Source organism: Penicillium alfredii, assembly GCF_028826965.1.
Source record: "Penicillium alfredii strain IBT 34128 chromosome Unknown utg000005l_segment0_segment0, whole genome shotgun sequence".
NCBI classification, from domain to species: domain Eukaryota; kingdom Fungi; phylum Ascomycota; class Eurotiomycetes; order Eurotiales; family Aspergillaceae; genus Penicillium; species Penicillium alfredii.
In genome coordinates, this window is record NW_026622702.1 from 1,095,782 (window position 1) to 1,112,869 (window position 17,088).

The window sequence follows — 17,088 nt, forward strand, 5'->3', positions numbered from 1 at the left end:
GCGGCTCCATGCAAACTATCTACAATTGTAGTGCTAGTATAGCAGTAATGGTAACTCCCATAGGTACACATCCACCGCTAGTTCTTCAGCTGCTTGCTCGCCGACACGCACCAATTATTCCAGTCCGTAAAGAATGTCGGCTGCACATGGCACTTAGTACTCCCCAGCTGCTCCTTGCGCGTCGCAGCATAGACATCGACAACATGAGCGATAGCCTTCTTATCATGCGCCACCAAAACCTTCACCACAAGCAAACTCGCCTGGCTGCACGCAGTCGCATGCATCGGCGGCCCACTATGCCCTGCCTCCTTATGAACAGAACGAAGCAGCTCCCAAACAGGCTTCGCCTCGTCAGACCCATTGATCGGAGGCACGGCACTGCCTTTACAGAGTTTGGTATACTCGCGCAGCACGGCGTTGGCCTTGTTGGCAATCTGCTTGACGGTCGACCGCCGCGCCAGTCGCAGCAGCGGCAGCAGCAGGTCTAGAGCCAGTAGCCGCGAGTGGCTCTTCTTCACGAAGATCTCGAGCAGGTCTAGCACCCGGTTCTTGAAGTTGATCATGTTCTCGCGCGCGTCTTTCTTGTCCTGGCGCTGGGACGCGACTTGCTTGCGTGCGCGGAAGACTTGGGCGAGTTGCGCGTCGACTTGCTCCATCTCGTCGTCGTTCATGTCGGCGTCGGAGTCGGATTCGGCGGCGTTGAGGTCTTGGTCGGCGCGGTGGGTGCCAAGGGCGGCGGCGAGCTTGGCTTCGAAGGCGGCTACTTCGAGGGCATCTTCCCCTTCCCCTTCTCCTTCTTTTTCGTCGTCGTCGTCGTGATCGTCGTCATCATTCGACGAGTCAGAGCCATCCGAGCCGCCGTCTGCTTCCACGACTTCTACGTCGCTGTCGAGCTCGTCGGCGTCAATCATTTCCGCATCCTCGTCCTTTTCGTCGTCTTCCTCTTCATCTTCGCCTTCATCCTGCTCTTCGAACATTTCCTGCTGTCCAGCCAGACTTTCCTTGGCCTCCAGAATCTGAAGATAATTAGCACATCACATCAGGAAAACCCAGAGAATGATGACAGGTGCATACCGAGATCAGCGACTCCAACCCATTCTCTGTGACCTGGTCCGCAAAAGCACCAAACACCTGCTCGCTCATGCGACGGAACAGTTGCGACTGTTTCGATGCGAAACTCAGCAGAATCTCCACCAGCGCATCCGATGCGTCGGAAGTATCCCCCTTCTTAGAATCCTGGTCTCCCAGGAACTTGGAGTAGCAGAACTCTAACTCGTCCAGCATAGACACGGCATCGGCGTCTCCGCTGTACACTTGCAAGATGGTCATGGAGTAGAGGAGCTTGAATGCGGCAACACCAGAGGTCTCTCCCTTCTTTTCCTTGGATGACGTTAGCTTTATTGACAACATCAGGCCACGGGAAATACAAATGCTTACCTTGCTCGACAGCTTCTTCAGTGACTTGAAGGCTGTCTTCACCGAGTTCTGTAGAGTATCGTCCATTTCGATGATGAATTTGCCATATTCCCCGGACTTGACGGCATCGCGGATCTGGCGGACGACCGCGTACGGTAGAGTGGCGGCATACTTCTGAGATGCCAGGAGACTGTTCAAGCAAGAGTTGATGCGGTTCCTCAACAGCTCCTGCGTGGGCTGAGTGACAGCCGGTTCAGGGGCAGTTGAGCTATTCCCACTATCCGTGAAGTACGCAAAACGCACGAAAATGAACAAGATCTGCTCGAGGACTGGTTGCAACTCATCCGCAGAATCGCCGGTCGTAGAAGCCTTCGATCGCACGGTGGTGAGAAGCAGGCCCGCGAGGAATTGGCGGCTGGACGCAGCGGCCTTTTCGTCGCTCGTGCCGGGGCGCCGCATGAGCTGCTCGAACAAGGGGACAATCTCCTTGAGAGCCTCGGCGCTAGCCTCGGCCACGATCTTCTCGACGGTCTTCGTCTTCGTGGCCTGGTCGAAATTCACGGTCCCGCTGGTCGCCATCAGGCCACGAACCGCCGGCGCCGCAAACCCGGGCTCTTTCGAGACTCGGCCCTGGATTGCTTTGCTGGCTTTGACGGCCATGCGGTGCAGGTACCGGTCCTCAACGGCCAGCTGGTTCATCAGGCATCGCACGAGATTTTTCGTAAACACGTGCGAGGCTTGCTGCGGCGAACCCTCATTGAGGACTTTGACGAACAGGAGGAAGCCCCAGTACTTGCGTTCGTCGGATGATGCCGAAGCAAACAGCCCGTCTGAAATAACATGTCAGTTCTGCAGCATTTTTAGTGGTGTTACATGCTGCGGTCACTCACTATCCACAACCTCCGTCCAAAAATCAGCAAAGCTCAAACGAGACGATTTGGATGTCTTCGACTTGGGGCTTCCATCACTGGTCCGAGACAACACCGCGTCCCAAGCAAAATGAAGCTTGGAATTCCACACTCCGGAAGACTTGGCATTCTTTGCCTGGTTGTCGTCCTCGCTGTCAGCGGCGGACGACTCCTTCATGATTTTCGACAAACTGTTGCGCTCCTTGGTATCTAAGGGATCATCATGCTTCCAGGCCTTGCTCGGGAATTCGGCAGTAGGGAACATGTCCTTAGCCGCCAGCCAGATCGCAACACCCTCGGGCGACCGAGCCAGGTCGTGCGAGCACAAGCGCTCCAGAGCAGCCTCCGCAAACTTGGCGTTCATCTTGCGCGACGAGAGGTCGTAGACACAGCGATAGACAATCCATCCACATTCTTCCCGAATCCATGGCTTTTTCTGGGACAGTTCAAAGACCAGATCGAGGACCTTGGTCCATTGCGTAAAAGGCACCGCGGGCTGGAAGAGGACCGACGACTTGATAATAGCTTCTGCGCCAAAAAGACGACCGAAGACATGATCGCGTTGCTCCTGTATTGATCCAGGTAGTCTAGTTAGTACTAATTCAGTGCAATCAATTCGAGAAAACCACCAACCTGTCCCGACTCGCTACCCGAGGAGTTAGACTGCGACTCCCAAATCTGAAGAGCGTCCGACAGCCCGAACTGCGTCGACTCTCGCGGGGCCGAGAAAATCTGCGTGAGGACCTCGGTCAGCGCAATGGAGAAACCAATGCGCGCAGCTTTGCGGCTACTGCAGAGACCGCGGAACAGTCGCTGCAGCGCCTTCTTAATCTGCTCGTCGGCCGGGCTCTTGTCCGGCGTGAACTGCGAGACAAGCGCCTGTGCGGCCTTGAGTCGGATCTCGTCCTTTTCGCTGGCGAGGTCCTCGTAGATCTCTACCAGCTTGACGTCGACATTGGCGGGCTCGCGACGCCGCTTCTTCGATCCGGCTTGAGGAGGAGCCATTGCAATAAAAAAAAATAACTGGAGAGAATGCTTGATCAATTCGCTTCTTTCGCCAGACGGCATTGCCAGAAAAAATTCGGGCGGTGTCCTGATTGGGACTAGCGTAGACTGATAAGCTGATAAGCAGTTGGCGATGTATGCGATGACCTCAACAACTCAAGAATTGCAATGAAAGTGTTCAGAATTGCATTAGTATTCAAGATAAAGAGTATTCAAATACGGAATTGGTGGTTTATTCTTTGGGTGGGCCATTGGGTGTGGTGACTACTTGTGGCGATATATATCTGTCTAGGTAGGCCAACTATCCTATAGTTAGCAGAGTACTGAGCATGAACAGATACTATGCTTATTTGTCCTTTTGTTTCCTTGGAAACCAGCAAAATCCTAGCAGACCTCAAGAAACGAATAAACCACAGGACCCGAATAATTTTCGAAGATTGTCAAGTTCGTATCCACCAGCCCCTGAGTGAGCACTTCGGACATTCAGAGTAGACAAATGACCCTCACCAGATCGTAAAGAAAAGACCTCACTGTAGCTCTTCAAATCTACAAAATATACAGAGATTACAGCTATACAGGTCGATTCCAGCAGACAGTAGTTTGCTGCATCCATTCAGGGGAACACGGAAATTTGCCTCGGCGACCAAGGATAGAATGAATAATTGACCAAGGCTCGCGGAATTGCGTTTCGGGATCCGTGGCGATTTTCTGGTTCCAAAGACAAAACACAGTTGACTTCAAAAGCCAAGAGAGTTTTGCGTGGAGTCCAGCTGAGGTTCGGATCCGGGTCTATCTCTCGATGCATCGCACCGAACTATGAGGAGTTGGATACCTGCATAAGCTATTGTTTTGGCGTGGCGACACCAAGGAACCAAAAAGAGAATTACATCTACTGTCAAATGTGATGTGTTGATCTCGAGAATATGGAAAATCAGCATTCCAAATGTCGATACTATTGTATCGTATCTAGTAGAATAGTGATCTGTGGTGGTCCGTATATGCAACCGAAGATCCATTAATGATATATATCGTTTTTGCTTAGGTGCCACGACAGGCAACCACGGCAACCACGTTCAGCATTTCATGTACATGTCAAATTTGCAGGTGATACATAGCATGTGGGAACCACCTCTTTTTTTCTGTGGATAGCTTCCCCTGCAGCTGGTGACACACGATCGGTCGAGGCGCGCAGGCTTCTACACTATAGAGGTAGGTCCACGGGTTAGTCGGGCATGCGCCAGTTGACATCCCAGCACATGGACCTGCCTGCAGGCGTCCCACGACTAGTAGATTGATTGCCCCGGACCCGAGGCATTATTGGAAGGATGCGGTACGGCTGAAAGAAAAATAGGAAAGCTAGAAGTGAAGATCGTGGATTGTTACAACACATACAATAAAAGGAGAATATTGATAGAATAGTTCTAAAGAGACAGGCGTGGTGTATCAAACACAGACTGTGATCTGTGATCTATCCATCCCACCTAGAGAGAAAAAAAAAAAAAAAACCAGAAGAATACGAGGATTTTGACAGGACAGAGCCCACGACTGGGGGCTGTGCGCGATGTTATCATTAGGCGCCATTGATTCGGTATAGGATAGGGGGAAGGGGGTGCATATGTGGAGTCATGCACTAGGACCTGATAGCACGATCGGGGGAGGGTTGTTAGTGGGATTGACAGGCACGAAGCCGAGGGGGACGTGGGCATGGGCATGGCGCCATGGGAGCGAGCAGCCCCGGGGATTCAATAGTGCCGCAGATCGGGGGGCATTTCGAGGAGAGGATTTGTGGGTGACAGATTGACAAATTGACCGTGCCCAGAGAATGTACGGAGGGTGTATGGGTGTGTATTGTGAGTACTGGAGTACGACAGCAATACAGGCCTGGCAAATAGAGTGTCAATAGCATCAAGGATCAATATTTGAGATCGATAGATCTAGAGAACAGATGAGTGTTGATTGTTGATGTCATTCGGGTGATCACGGGATCGCGCATGAGGGTCGCGTTTTGCCGAAGTTTGGGTTTGTTTATGTCGCGCTCTCGACACGCTCTCGACATTCACACATCAACAATCAACACCGAAGGAAAGCTGAAACATGGAGGGGTAAGAAGGTCCAGAACGATAGAGTTGCATGCAGGAGAGATGTGTGATGGACCCCGCAGCGGTTGGAAACTCGACACGACTGGGTGTACATCGCACATGGCGCCGTGATGCAGCTGACGGATCACATCATTCGCGGTTTATTTCCAACCCCACCTGGATCACTGCAGGCGTGGCGCAGTTGAGAGCATCTCAGATCGGAGTGGGCGGGCTGAAATGGTCATGGATTCGTCGATTAGTCTGACCCAAGGACATGGGCCATCCGGCGATGTCCGCGACATAAACAGACCAGGCTCTCTCCAGTGGAATGACTCGAGCGCTTAGAGAAGACCCAACCTCGGGATGTCAACTCCGAATTAATCAACGTCATACACAACCCCTCCTTGGATCCGGTTTTAGATCAATCGCACGGGGCGCTGAGAGCCAACATGACGTAGACCTCACGGGCCAACATGGGATCAACTCCCCGAGGACATCGTGGCCGCGCACACCGCATCGGAGAGAGATATGGGTGTCTCTTGCAGGAGTTCAGCGGGGATGTGTGGATGTGTAACAAAGTCCGAAGCCCTTTGACCGGCAGACTAGCTTGGCTCTCATGAGGTTGATACATCTTCCATCCATGGATAGGTCAACCATAAGCTCTGCGATCGGTCCACACAGTAAGCGGTTCGGTGGCTTGCTCACAAAGGAACACCAAGCACACCCCCAAAATAGCATCTCGTGGGGTGCAGTAGGGCGAAGCTGTGTCCACTGCGACTGGCCCGATTGTCGCCGACTCCATCGACTAGCAGTTTCAGATCCCTCAAAGAGCCGCCTGTTCCCATGATGTGGCGAATCTGAGGGGATTTTGGCTGTTGACTTTGGTGTGTTTGTCTTTCAATGCCTCGGCCAACGATGCCTGGACTGGGTTGTTCACACGCCGGACGCTGTGCACGGTATCATCGGGCATAGACCGAGTTCAGGTCATAGTCGATCGGCTGGGATCGTCAGCTTGAGCTTGGCTTGGTTAGTGATGCAATACCATGATTGGCGAGGTTGTTCCATTCATTATTGGAACTCTGCCATATTATTGTAATTGTAATCCCCCCTTTGCCCCCATAGCGCATGGAAGACGTCAATGCCCAATAATTGGGGTTGGTAGGTTGGCAGGTTGCATCGCGACGCCGGAGCAACGAGTGTAGGGCGAAAGAGCACCTGACGACCATTCGAACGCCAACGAAGTTTCTCAGGACTTCTCCAGGACCCGAGTACATTAAACACTTAATAGCTAAAACATCCTACCAAGGGGGTCAATAAAAGGGATGCGCGACATTGAACGTTCCCCTCGCACACCCTTGATCAGCAGGGAATGCAAGTAAGGGCACGGGGTGAAATATGGGCACTATAGACCAATTAAGGCTACCGGGGTTCCAGGAAGAATGGATCAGAGAAAGATAATCTCATTCATGCCTTGCTCGATGCGACGCTGTTTCCCATCATTTGAATTTGGTGGGGTACACGTAGGAAGAAGCTTGATATAGTCGCCGATTCGGGCAATGATGCCGCGAACTGCAATTTGATGAGATCGCGAAAATTCCACTAGCCCGCTCAATCACCTCGGTTATGATCTGCTCGGAGAAGCACTTCCTATCGGCTCCCCTCTTCCAATTCGAGTTTTTCGTTTCGTTCGGAGGGGAGTGATCGGCTCCGGTAAAGTTGCAGTGGTCCATTCACGAGCACTCTTGTCATCCAAGTAACTCTCTTGTAGCGTCACCTATTCAAGCGATACCGAGGAACTCCCAGCAGGCATGGAAATGTGTCTGCGACGTTAGAAATAACAGCCGGCAGATCCAATCCATTTCTGTTCATTTGAGGAGCAAGATCTAGGTTGTCCTTGCATGGGCGATCGGAGAATCATCACTTGCATCCCTCGTTTAGCTTTTTGTGAGCTCGATTTTTTCCCGACTTGGTGGAAACCAAGTGGAGATGCTGTCTCTTAGCCTCGATCTGGCTCCGTTTTTCAGCTTTGAGGTTCCTCTGGTGACGGCACACACGGGATGTGTTTGGTGCGAAAAATCCTTTTCTCATCATTTTTTTTCTTTGGTGGATACGGAAGACCCGTGGAAGACGCACCGAACGAGGCCATCTTTCGAGGTTATCCACTGTAAGAATTTTCAGTATTAGTCGATAGTCTGTATACAGACCAGACCAGGAGAAAAAAAAAGAGAACAGAAGAGAGACAGCAATAAAACATGTCATTACTGCACCCTTCCGTCAATAGAACAAAAGAAGCTCTCCCCTCGCCGGAGATAGGCCAGGGGGCGAAGAGAACCGCTATGAGCTCCTACCTAGGTATAGCTCGACACACATGGAGCCCCAGCAGGATTATCTTCCCTGGTAACCGGTACCCTAAAGGATCCCTGCTCAGCCAGCCTGGAAAAGAATGAAGCGGAGTCAGTCAGCAGGGCCGCTGATAGGCGCTGCGTTGCTGCGCAGCGGTAGTCTGGCCGATGGAGCGGCAAGGGAGTCCGGGCAACCAGCGGGGGGCCAAGAGACCCGTGAGCACCGGGAATTATTCCATCCCTAGAGCATGGGAGTGCACATCCCTACTGTGCTGGGAACATGCAAGAAAGCCATGTTCACTTGGTGCATACCACAGGGGAGATGGTGAGATGCTCTCAAGCGCTTGGGTATCCGCGGCGACAGGGCTGTCGTTTGCCGGCTTTGCATGGTCCCTCGTCTTGCCGTATTGCCGTATTGTCGTCGTACTGTCGTAGTACTGTCGCGCAACTTGCGTCAGCGGCCAAAAATACCTGCCAGTGCCGGTACCTCCCAAGTACCCACTGTACAGTCGCCGTAATACATCATTCGTATCGTTTTCAATCTGGAGATCCTCCCCACTTGCGTTGCCATTGCAACAAGCCCATCCCTTCAGCTTCACGAGTTTCTTTCTTCAAACCTCTCGTTCCACCTTTTCTTCTTCTCTCCTTTCATATCTTGTCGACATTCCGCACGCCGCATGGTCCTTTGACCTTTGCATTCAATCTTCTTCCGTCTTCAACTTCCATCTTCGAGCAACCCGCATTGAGCTTCAGTTCGGTATCCCCTCCGGTCCACGAGCTCCGACCCCTCCACCGACTTCCGACATCTTGAACTTCAGTTGAGCTGGTCATGGCCCTCTGATCCCTCCCCGCACAAGAAAGACTTTCCGCCGGTGGCTTTGAGGGTCCGGGATCATTTGGGGATTTTTCTGTTTCTGTTGCGCAGTTCCTCGGTCAACAGAAACTGAGTAAGATTGGTGCATACAGCCTGAAAAAGAGTTGATTGAACACAAGAGATTGGATTGCACTTGGATCCTTTTGGACGTTGTAGGACCTACTGTGTGGGCGTTTTCATTGCAGGGTTGGTTGGGTTTCTCCATCGGCAGCCGTGATTCATTCCCAGCTGTACCACGTCGGATTTGGCCCAGTTGCAATTTCGAATCTATGATCATGGAGCATTCGTCTCCTCTGGCGGCCATGCAGCCTCCGTCAATGCTGCTTGGCCATTGCTTGCGACCTGATACTTCGTACCCGTCCCTCTGTTCGGTGACGGGTGTTACCTCGAATAGCTTCAACTTCAGGGATTTGTCCATGAAAAAGTCCGGTCCGGACTACTTCTCCATGAACCCCCCTTCGGGGATCTTCCCCGACAGCCAGTTTGGCGGCCGACTTGTCTCAGAACTTCCACATTGATCAAAGGTTCGTGCTTCGCGGGGCTGGGAGTGACATGGGACGGAACAAAGGCAATGAAAGAAAATGAGACTGACTCCTAAATATAGCCCGCAGCTGGCAACGCCTCGTCGGTCTTTGTTCTCGTCGAGTATGCTGGGGCAGGCAAATGGTCGTGGTAAGGAATTCCTTTAAGAAGGTACTGGTGTGCATTGCGCTGAGTCGTTGAATAGAACATGTGATGACGACCCCCCGTTGCCATCGTCGTCGCCAGCACCGGGAATGGACTTTATGGAAATGTCCCCGCTGCCCCATAAGAAGCCTGCGTTTGTCGTTACTGCCGAGCTGGAAGTCCACTCTCCCACGCCGGAGTCTACCCGCGTGAACTCGCCGGCCACCTCGGCGGCCCCCAGCCCTCTGCTGGAATCGCCCATCGAGGCACCGGAGTAAGAGAACCTGACTTGACTTGTGGAAGTGTCATTCTAACGAGCGATTTCCAATTTACAGGCGAAAGCGTCCTGCGTTCCTTCGACCCACTCTTGCTAAGAGCAAAGCGCAGTCTTTCCAGCTTGGCATGACCAGACCTGCTCCCGAGAGCAAGGCACCTCCCTTCCGATTCGGAGCGAAGACTTCACTGAGCACGTCGACCTCGCTGGAGGACGTTTTCAATGACTCTCCCCCTCGTGACAGACACCACTCCCGAAACTCTTCCGGTAATATCGCTCTCCCCCGTCTCCGGCCGCCCTTCCACCACGCCCGGAGCAGCGCTTCGCCGGCCCCCAGCTCTATTCGCAAGCACTCGCATCCTCTCATGCGCCCCCGCAAGCAGTGCCGGCGGTCTTTGAGTATGTTTGCGCATCCCGCCGACGTCATTGCCGACAAAGAGGCCAAGGTAACCACAAATGCACCCCTCCAGTCCATCAGTGACATGGAAAGTCCGCCCAGCCCACAGCTGCCTCACTTCATCCCTGAGGACCAGGCGGACAATCTGCCTCGCATCGACAAGAGCACACTCGTGGATGTCTTGAATGGAAACTACAATGACCGTTTCGACAACATCATGATCATCGACTGCCGCTTCGAGTATGAGTATGAGGGTGGACATATCAATGGCGCCACCAACTACAACGACAAGGAGCACTTGTCCACGCAACTGTTCGGCATCCCCCAGTCCCGCACTGCTTTGATTCTCCACTGCGAGTACTCGGCCCATCGCGCACCGATCATGGCCAAATACATCCGTCACCAGGATCGCGCAGTCAACGTCGACACCTACCCGTACTTGACCTACCCGGATCTCTACATCCTGGATGGAGGCTACAGCTCCTTCTTTGCTGAGCACCGCTCGCTCTGCTTCCCCAGAACTATGTCGAGATGAACTCCAAGGAGCACGAGTATGCTTGCGAGCGGGGACTTGGCAAGGTGAAACAGCGGTCCAAGCTGAACCGTGCTCAGACCTTTGCTTTTGGCCAATACTCCCCTCAGATGGAGGACAGCCCGACCGGCCGATGCCGAGTCGGTGGAAACGACCACAATCCCTTCCTGGACTCCCCTATCACCGAAAGCCCTTTGCCCAACCGGACTCCCGGTCGCAGAATGCTTTCCTACTGATCTGATGCATCACTGATTGTTGATTTCATGTTTTTCTTGTTCTTGGAGCGTGGCGTTTCACTGGCATCTTCTTATTCTTGTTTCTTTGCTTTCCTTCTTCTGTGAGCTTCCGAGGCTTCCTTCGCGTCAAGCATTTCTGCTGCATTTTCCTTTTTCTCCCGATTTTCGACGACCACCGACTACTCCCAGAGCTTGCTCTGGCACTTGACCTTCGCGGAGGCACTGGTCTGCCTGCCTCATTCGTGCTTCTGGAGAGGCACCAACCGCGGATTTTCTTTTTATGGCTGACCTTCGACATCCGCCTTCTGATATCCTCGATATCGTCCCTTCTTTGCGACTTTTTCTTTCCGCATTGATGTCCGTGTCCCGCCGAGATGATACCCAAAAATTCTTTGCTTGTCTTGTTGGAGGGTTGACACCTTCGCCGCAACTCATGCGATGCGCATCACCTATGACGGCCTTGAGGGCATAATACTCTTGATGAACCGCAGTCGGGAAATCCACCCGACTTCTCTTGTTTCCTATGTCACCGACGACCCATTGATTCCGAACCGAAATTGCGCATGACGACCTCTAGGCACCTCAAGAGCCAGATGGTCCCTTTTCCTTTCTTCTTTCGACTCCGGGCCCTTCTGTGAACTACGCCCGCAATGATGATTCCCGTCGAACCCATTCTGCCGACGATTCGGCATCTCCTTCTCATCCAGTTGCCATTATCGCACTTACCGCCCTTTAATCCACCCATTCGACTTTCCTTGTACAGATTCTTGTTCCCGTGTGGAGTGTTCACTCCCCGACGCCGTTCCAAAGTTGCATCGATGTTGAAACCTAATGTGTTGTTGAGTGAGAGCCTGCCTGGAGTGATTGCCAGGAGGCCATATGTATTTGAGTGCATGTTTCCCCGTCTTTGATACCCCTGTTGATTCTGTCGGAGGGGCCAATGATCCGGGGGAATTGGGGGAGCTAATTGTGCATCGAGACCAGCTGTGCAGCTGTACATAAGAGAAATCTGCCTGGCGTGTGGGGACATTCTCTTATTGAGTCCCTTGTCAGATTTAATGGGTGCTGGAGGGGGTTGTTCAGAGGAGACTCCAGACACAATATTTTCCCTTTGTGAGCAGAATGAAATCACCATTCGTTCAAAATTTCTCTTGTGTAACAAAACGTAAACGACCAGCCACAGCGCCTCAACGTAAATTCTCGAAACAGCAAGATCGGCAAACGGTGAAGGCATGTATAATGAAGCGCGGGTTGACGGTGGCCGCGAAAATGTGATAGGCGGGAGACCCGCAAGTACGGGGGGCTTGTGTCAACCCTTACTCAGAAATCCCCGTGTTTCATCGACTTCCTCTTCTCTCACTTTTTTTTCTTCTTGTTTCAGCCACTCTTTCTCATTCGGCAGACGGCAATTCCTTCGTTTTCTTCTCTTTGTACTGGGACTGCGCCTTCGTTTTTGATTCTGCGGGCCTTTTCTCTTCTATCGCCTATCCGGGGGCGCCCCCAATCTAATCGCCAACCCTGCTGCCTGCTTCGTTGCGAGTCAACAATCCACCAAGGCGTCGTCATCCACTTTGCCGCGCCTCAAATTCCGCTCTTTGAAATCACTTCCAATTAGACCTCATCTGAATTTCGTGACCAATTTGTTATCATCACCCTGGCCTCCCCCGCCTCCTGTCCCTTTTGCCTCTTTCTGCGGAGACACTAGGGCCTACGATCGCGCCGCTCCGAGGCGCCACAATTCGACCACGCTAATTGGACTTTGACAATCCATTGGTATAGCTTTTCCCCTGACACTGGTGTCGGAGGAATGCCAATTGCGGTTTCGCAATCGCTCTCGACAATTCGAATGCTTTCACACTGCTAGCACGTTTACACATCACGTCTCATCTGCCCCAGGATGAGTCCGCCGAATATCTCGCTTTGGGCCCGAGATGCCGCCAGTGAGATCAAGTCGGTGCCCTCGACGCTTTCTAGTTGGGACAAGTGTATGGCCAAATCATACTGCAAGTGAGTTTGCCAATGCCCAGGCGACTGGGAGGCGATTGGGAGGCGAGTCGTGGAAGCCCTCAGCCCCCGGTCAATGCATCATCCGAGGAGCAATGGTACTAATGTCTTTTTCGTGCAGATGGCCAGTCATTGTCGGTATCATTGTCGGGTCGGTGATCGTCATTGCCATTTTGGCGTGTATAATCAATTGCCTATGCTGTGGCTACCAATGCTGCAAGTGCTGCTGCGGCTGCTGTTGTCCATCGGGGAATCGCAGAAACAAGAAACCCAAGCACTATGACGAACCCACGTACCATCAGCCTCCGCCCCCGCGGCCCCCGCCTACCAATCCCCAGCTGCGCCGCCCGCGTTCCGGGGCACCCCGCAGACTCGCTCCACGCCGCAGACGGCGCGCTTCGATTCGCCCAAAACCGCATCCTCCACAGTGAATGAAGATGCGCTGCCTGCGATGCCAACGTGGGAGGGCGCAGTCGACAAGCGCGTCGAGGATCCCAATGCCCACGGGGACGATGTCGAGATGGAGCCGTTGAATCCGCACGGTCAAACACCGGATCGTAAACAGGGAGCCGGCACGCCCATGTACGGCACGGCCTATTCGGACTACCCGCCGAACCGAGAGCCCTCACCCGGCGGATACCGCGGCTTTGGACCGGTCGACCCGTACAGCCGCCGGTCACCCGCCCCCGCAGCGGCTTTGGCTACGCAAGATCCCTATGGGCGCCGGTCACCAGGGCCAGCCGCAGCCTTTGCTGCTGCTAAGGATCCTTACGGACGACGTTCGCCGGGCCTGGTGTCCCCCGTGGCCACCCAGGATCCCTATGGACGGCGCTCCCCAGGCTTGGCCTCCCCAGTGGCCGGGCAAGACCCCTATGGCCGACGATCACCTGGCCCGGCAGCGGCATACGCCACGCAAGATCCGTACGGGCGCCGCTCCCCAGGCTTGGCCTCGCCCGCGGGTCCTCCAGTGCACAACCCATACGACCCGCAGCCGTACCACCAGCAGTCGTACGACGACTACTCGCCCGGCGGCCAGTACAACGCCATCACCTCGCCCTCGCCCGTGGCCGCCTACAAGCCGCACACGGCATACAGCCCGGTGCCGATGGCGTTCTCGCCGTCCTCAGAGGTCGGCCATGGTACACCCGCCCCCGGCTTCCAGCGCCAGCCGTCTGGTGCCTCGAGCCAGTACCCTCCCACATACACCTCCCAGCCTCCCTACCGGGGCGTGTCCCCATCTCTCCCTACTTCGCCGCCTCCTCCCTTCCCGGCTCCTTCGCCTTCCGTGTATACTGCTCATGACCCGCACCCGGACCCCAGCCGTGACAGACCCCCGAGTCTGTTGCAGAGTGGGCCCAAGGGCTCTTACCGTGATTTTTAAGTAAATGCACCGCTTTCTTCTTCTTCCAGGCTCTCAGTGTCGGGAAGAGACTGGGCTTTCTGTCGGAGAGTATCTTGATAGATACCACTTGGTTCAAAGGTTGTTTCGTGTCTTCGTTTACTACCATACATACCCCTGTTTTTTTTTTTGGATCTGTCTCTGGTACTCGGATCTTCCTCTTCCCATTTGAAGCATTCTTCTTGTGATTTTCTTCCCTTTCTCTCTTTCTGTGTCGAAAGTCCCTCGATCGACTTGTCGGTCCATCATGCGCGTGATGTATTCCTTTTCTTCTCTCTTTGATTTTGATGACACCCACCCCCAACAGCCTGATGTCCATGGCTGAATTTCTCGTTGTACAATTGGTTTTTGTCTGTTATATACACCTAGGTATGAACGGGCTTGTTTTTTTTTTTTTCCCTTGTGTTGAATATTGCTGGTGATCTGGGTTTTCTTTTTGGTCTGTTTTTGTTTCCGTGTTGGTTGTGCATGTGCTTCGTGACTTCAGACTGGGGCATGGTACTAGATAACCGGACCAAAACCATGGGATTGAGTTGGGAAACTCTCGATTTCTGTGCTTGTGATCTTTGCATAGGGTACTAGAAGGAGAGAGTAGAGGGAGCCTTTCAGTCGGGCTGTTCTTAATTGACAGTTACCACTTCACTTCTTTACATCTGATGCACTATCACAAACCCAAGGCAATCTTTCGAGGTTGTAGATTGTCGAGTATGAGATTTGGAAAAAAAAAGCTCATGGAACAGCTCCAAATCGCTTATGTTGTCACATTGGTATAATACAATAGAACATCAATCAATCAGCCCCTACAAAGACCTGCTTGACTCGAAAAATGGCTGTAGACGGTGTCACTACCAGTGAAGCATCAGAACACACTGACCCAGGTAATGTGTGCGAGACAGACAAGATCAAGATCATTCCTCCAAGGTAAAATCATACTTCTTAAACGCCTCCTTGAACGCGTTCGCATCGGCCTCTTCTTCCGCCACGGTCTGCGTAGCATCCTTCCAGCTCATGCGCTGATCCAGCTCAAGCAGCTTAGCCATGACGCGGCGGCCGAACTGGAGATCGAAGCGGAAATCAGGCGTCAGTTCAAGTATGAGGATTTTCTCTTCGCCAGCAGGAGGAGACGAGGAGGGTTTGCCATCAGTAGGGGTAGATGACGGTTGTTGGGGTTGTTGTTGGGTGTGAGGATCCTCAGACGAAGACGACGGGGCGGCACTCGACGGCGCCCAGATCCAGACGCGGAAGAAGTCGCCCGGCTCGCTGCCTGAGTCTCTGCCGGAGGACGCAGTTGTGAATTTGGGGTACTGCAGGTTCTCGGCCTCGACCTTGAAGGCGGCGTCGACCAGCTGACTCTGGACCAGGTCGACGGGCACGGGCAGAAATTGCCAGTGCGTGTGGATGCCGCTGGCGCGGCTGACTTCCCAAGTCACGGCGCCCAGCTTGCCGGCGGAGCGCTCGCTGACCATCTGGTGCAGCGAGTCACGGTACCGTTGCATTTCGGTGCAGGTGGAGGAGCGGGACCCTGGGTCGGATATCATATTCAGGGTGGGCGTGTGCTCGAATGGGATGATGAGCATGTGGCCCGGGAATCCAAGTGAAGGAAAGAACTTTTCTGGGGGCAGGGGCCCTTTTGCTGTCGTGAGGTAGGCTTCGTTTCCGATGGAGGTGATGAGGTGCGTGGCGATGTTGGGGTTGGAGAGACAGAAAAAGCATTGATCTGGGCCTGGTGGTGGCGCGCGGGCTCGTTTGGGTGGACGCGGGTGGTGACCTTCGTTGGTCCTGGAGAAACGCTGGAAAGACTCGTTTTGGCTGGGGAGATGCTTGCGCTTGACTTGTACTGCAGAGAATGGGGACGCCGTTGCGCCGGCCGGGAGGGTGAGCGGCGGCGCCGCTTTCACGTCCAGCGAAAAGGCGTACATGGCTTTTTGTTTTGACTCATAAGACGCCATGGAGATAAACCGGGTCAGTGGCTTAACGTCTGGGTAGTCCTCTGTTGGCAGGTGGAAAAAGGGCGCTCGCTCGTAAAAGAAGCTGTTTGATGAGGAGAAGTGGTAACGAGGTCTCAGTGTCGAGCAAACGTCGGCGACACACTGCACCTCAGTTGTCAATGCGCTTTCGTCCTCGGGAACAGCCGCGTTGGATCCTGTACGGATGCCCTTGGGCCACTGATTGGTGATCAGGATATCGGCACTGTGGGTTCCGAAGAGTGCGCGCGCATCGGAGTCGCTGTATGTTGTCTGGAACCTGCCACCAACATTGGTCTCAGGCTTGGTGTGAGTTTCTTCAAGTCGACCACCCAGCGCGGCAATCCGGATCCCTTCTGAAGTCTTGAGGGTGCCCCGTTTCCCGAGGAAGTACAGGTTTGGGCAGACTTCATCATTGGCCTCGATTTTTTCGATGACCCGAGTGGGAAGGGGCCGATTGCCGATAGTGAAATACGTGGGAAGTGGCACGTTGATGTTCCCCTGCAAGAGTGCGGAGATCTCATCTAACTGATTCTCTGTGGAGCAGTCCCCGAACAGATCCCCGACGATGATGGCGAAAGCAAAATTCTGCTTCACGTGTAGCTTGGCGAGCTTGGTGAACACTGCGCGCAGCTGGCAGTCCACGCTCCCAAGAACAATACTTTTTCCAATGTTAGCTCGATCGGACGAAATTCAATTCGCGCGCACTAACATCTTGGAAGCCATGTTCGGCCAGAAGACAGGACCCCGTCTGTCCAGGGATTGAGGACAGTGTAGGGCACTGCTTGTCTCTAAAAATGCCGACCAAAGGGTATAAGTACAATCCAGCTGAGAGCGCTATTTCAACAAGCAATTCACGCGCTGGTGCTGGTGGCAGCGATTAAGTCGGCGTGGCTATGGAAGAACGCGGCCTTCTCGAAGAGGAGCTTGGGCCACCTCTTGAAACACGTGATACGGCCAACCACATTTGGTTAGCTAGGCGGCGCTAGCCTC

At 53.5% G+C, this 17,088-nt stretch overlaps 5 protein-coding genes across 5 annotated transcripts; 3 read left to right on the top strand and 2 right to left on the bottom strand.

Annotated features, from left to right (window-relative positions):
* Positions 1–77: 77 nt before the first annotated feature.
* On the bottom strand, positions 78–3,329 carry NUU61_003839 (DNA-directed DNA polymerase POL5; the record flags this gene model as incomplete). Its single annotated transcript, XM_056654421.1, has 5 exons — positions 78–1,016; positions 1,075–1,380; positions 1,438–2,246; positions 2,307–2,892; positions 2,958–3,329. The coding sequence occupies 5 exons, from the start codon at positions 3,327–3,329 to the stop codon at positions 78–80; spliced, it is 3,012 nt and encodes a 1,003-aa protein (XP_056512448.1).
* Positions 3,330–8,892: 5,563 nt separating this feature from the next.
* nimT (putative tyrosine protein phosphatase MIH1) lies at positions 8,893–10,495 on the top strand (the record flags this gene model as incomplete). The annotated part of the gene is made up of 4 exons (XM_056654422.1): positions 8,893–9,120; positions 9,228–9,268; positions 9,351–9,563; positions 9,625–10,495. The coding sequence occupies 4 exons, from the start codon at positions 8,893–8,895 to the stop codon at positions 10,493–10,495; spliced, it is 1,353 nt and encodes a 450-aa protein (XP_056512449.1).
* Positions 10,496–10,513: 18 nt separating this feature from the next.
* Positions 10,514–10,744, top strand: NUU61_003841 (uncharacterized protein; the record flags this gene model as incomplete). The annotated part of the gene is made up of 2 exons (XM_056654423.1): positions 10,514–10,539; positions 10,573–10,744. 2 exons carry the CDS (start codon positions 10,514–10,516, stop codon positions 10,742–10,744), a joined length of 198 nt encoding a protein of 65 aa, XP_056512450.1.
* Positions 10,745–12,625: 1,881 nt separating this feature from the next.
* NUU61_003842 (uncharacterized protein) lies at positions 12,626–14,113 on the top strand (the record flags this gene model as incomplete). Its single annotated transcript, XM_056654424.1, has 3 exons — positions 12,626–12,735; positions 12,854–12,912; positions 13,035–14,113. 3 exons carry the CDS (start codon positions 12,626–12,628, stop codon positions 14,111–14,113), a joined length of 1,248 nt encoding a protein of 415 aa, XP_056512451.1.
* A 926-nt stretch (positions 14,114–15,039) lies between these two features.
* On the bottom strand, positions 15,040–16,821 carry NUU61_003843 (CwfJ domain protein; the record flags this gene model as incomplete). The annotated part of the gene is made up of 2 exons (XM_056654425.1): positions 15,040–16,756; positions 16,808–16,821. 2 exons carry the CDS (start codon positions 16,819–16,821, stop codon positions 15,040–15,042), a joined length of 1,731 nt encoding a protein of 576 aa, XP_056512452.1.
* Positions 16,822–17,088: the final 267 nt, after the last annotated feature.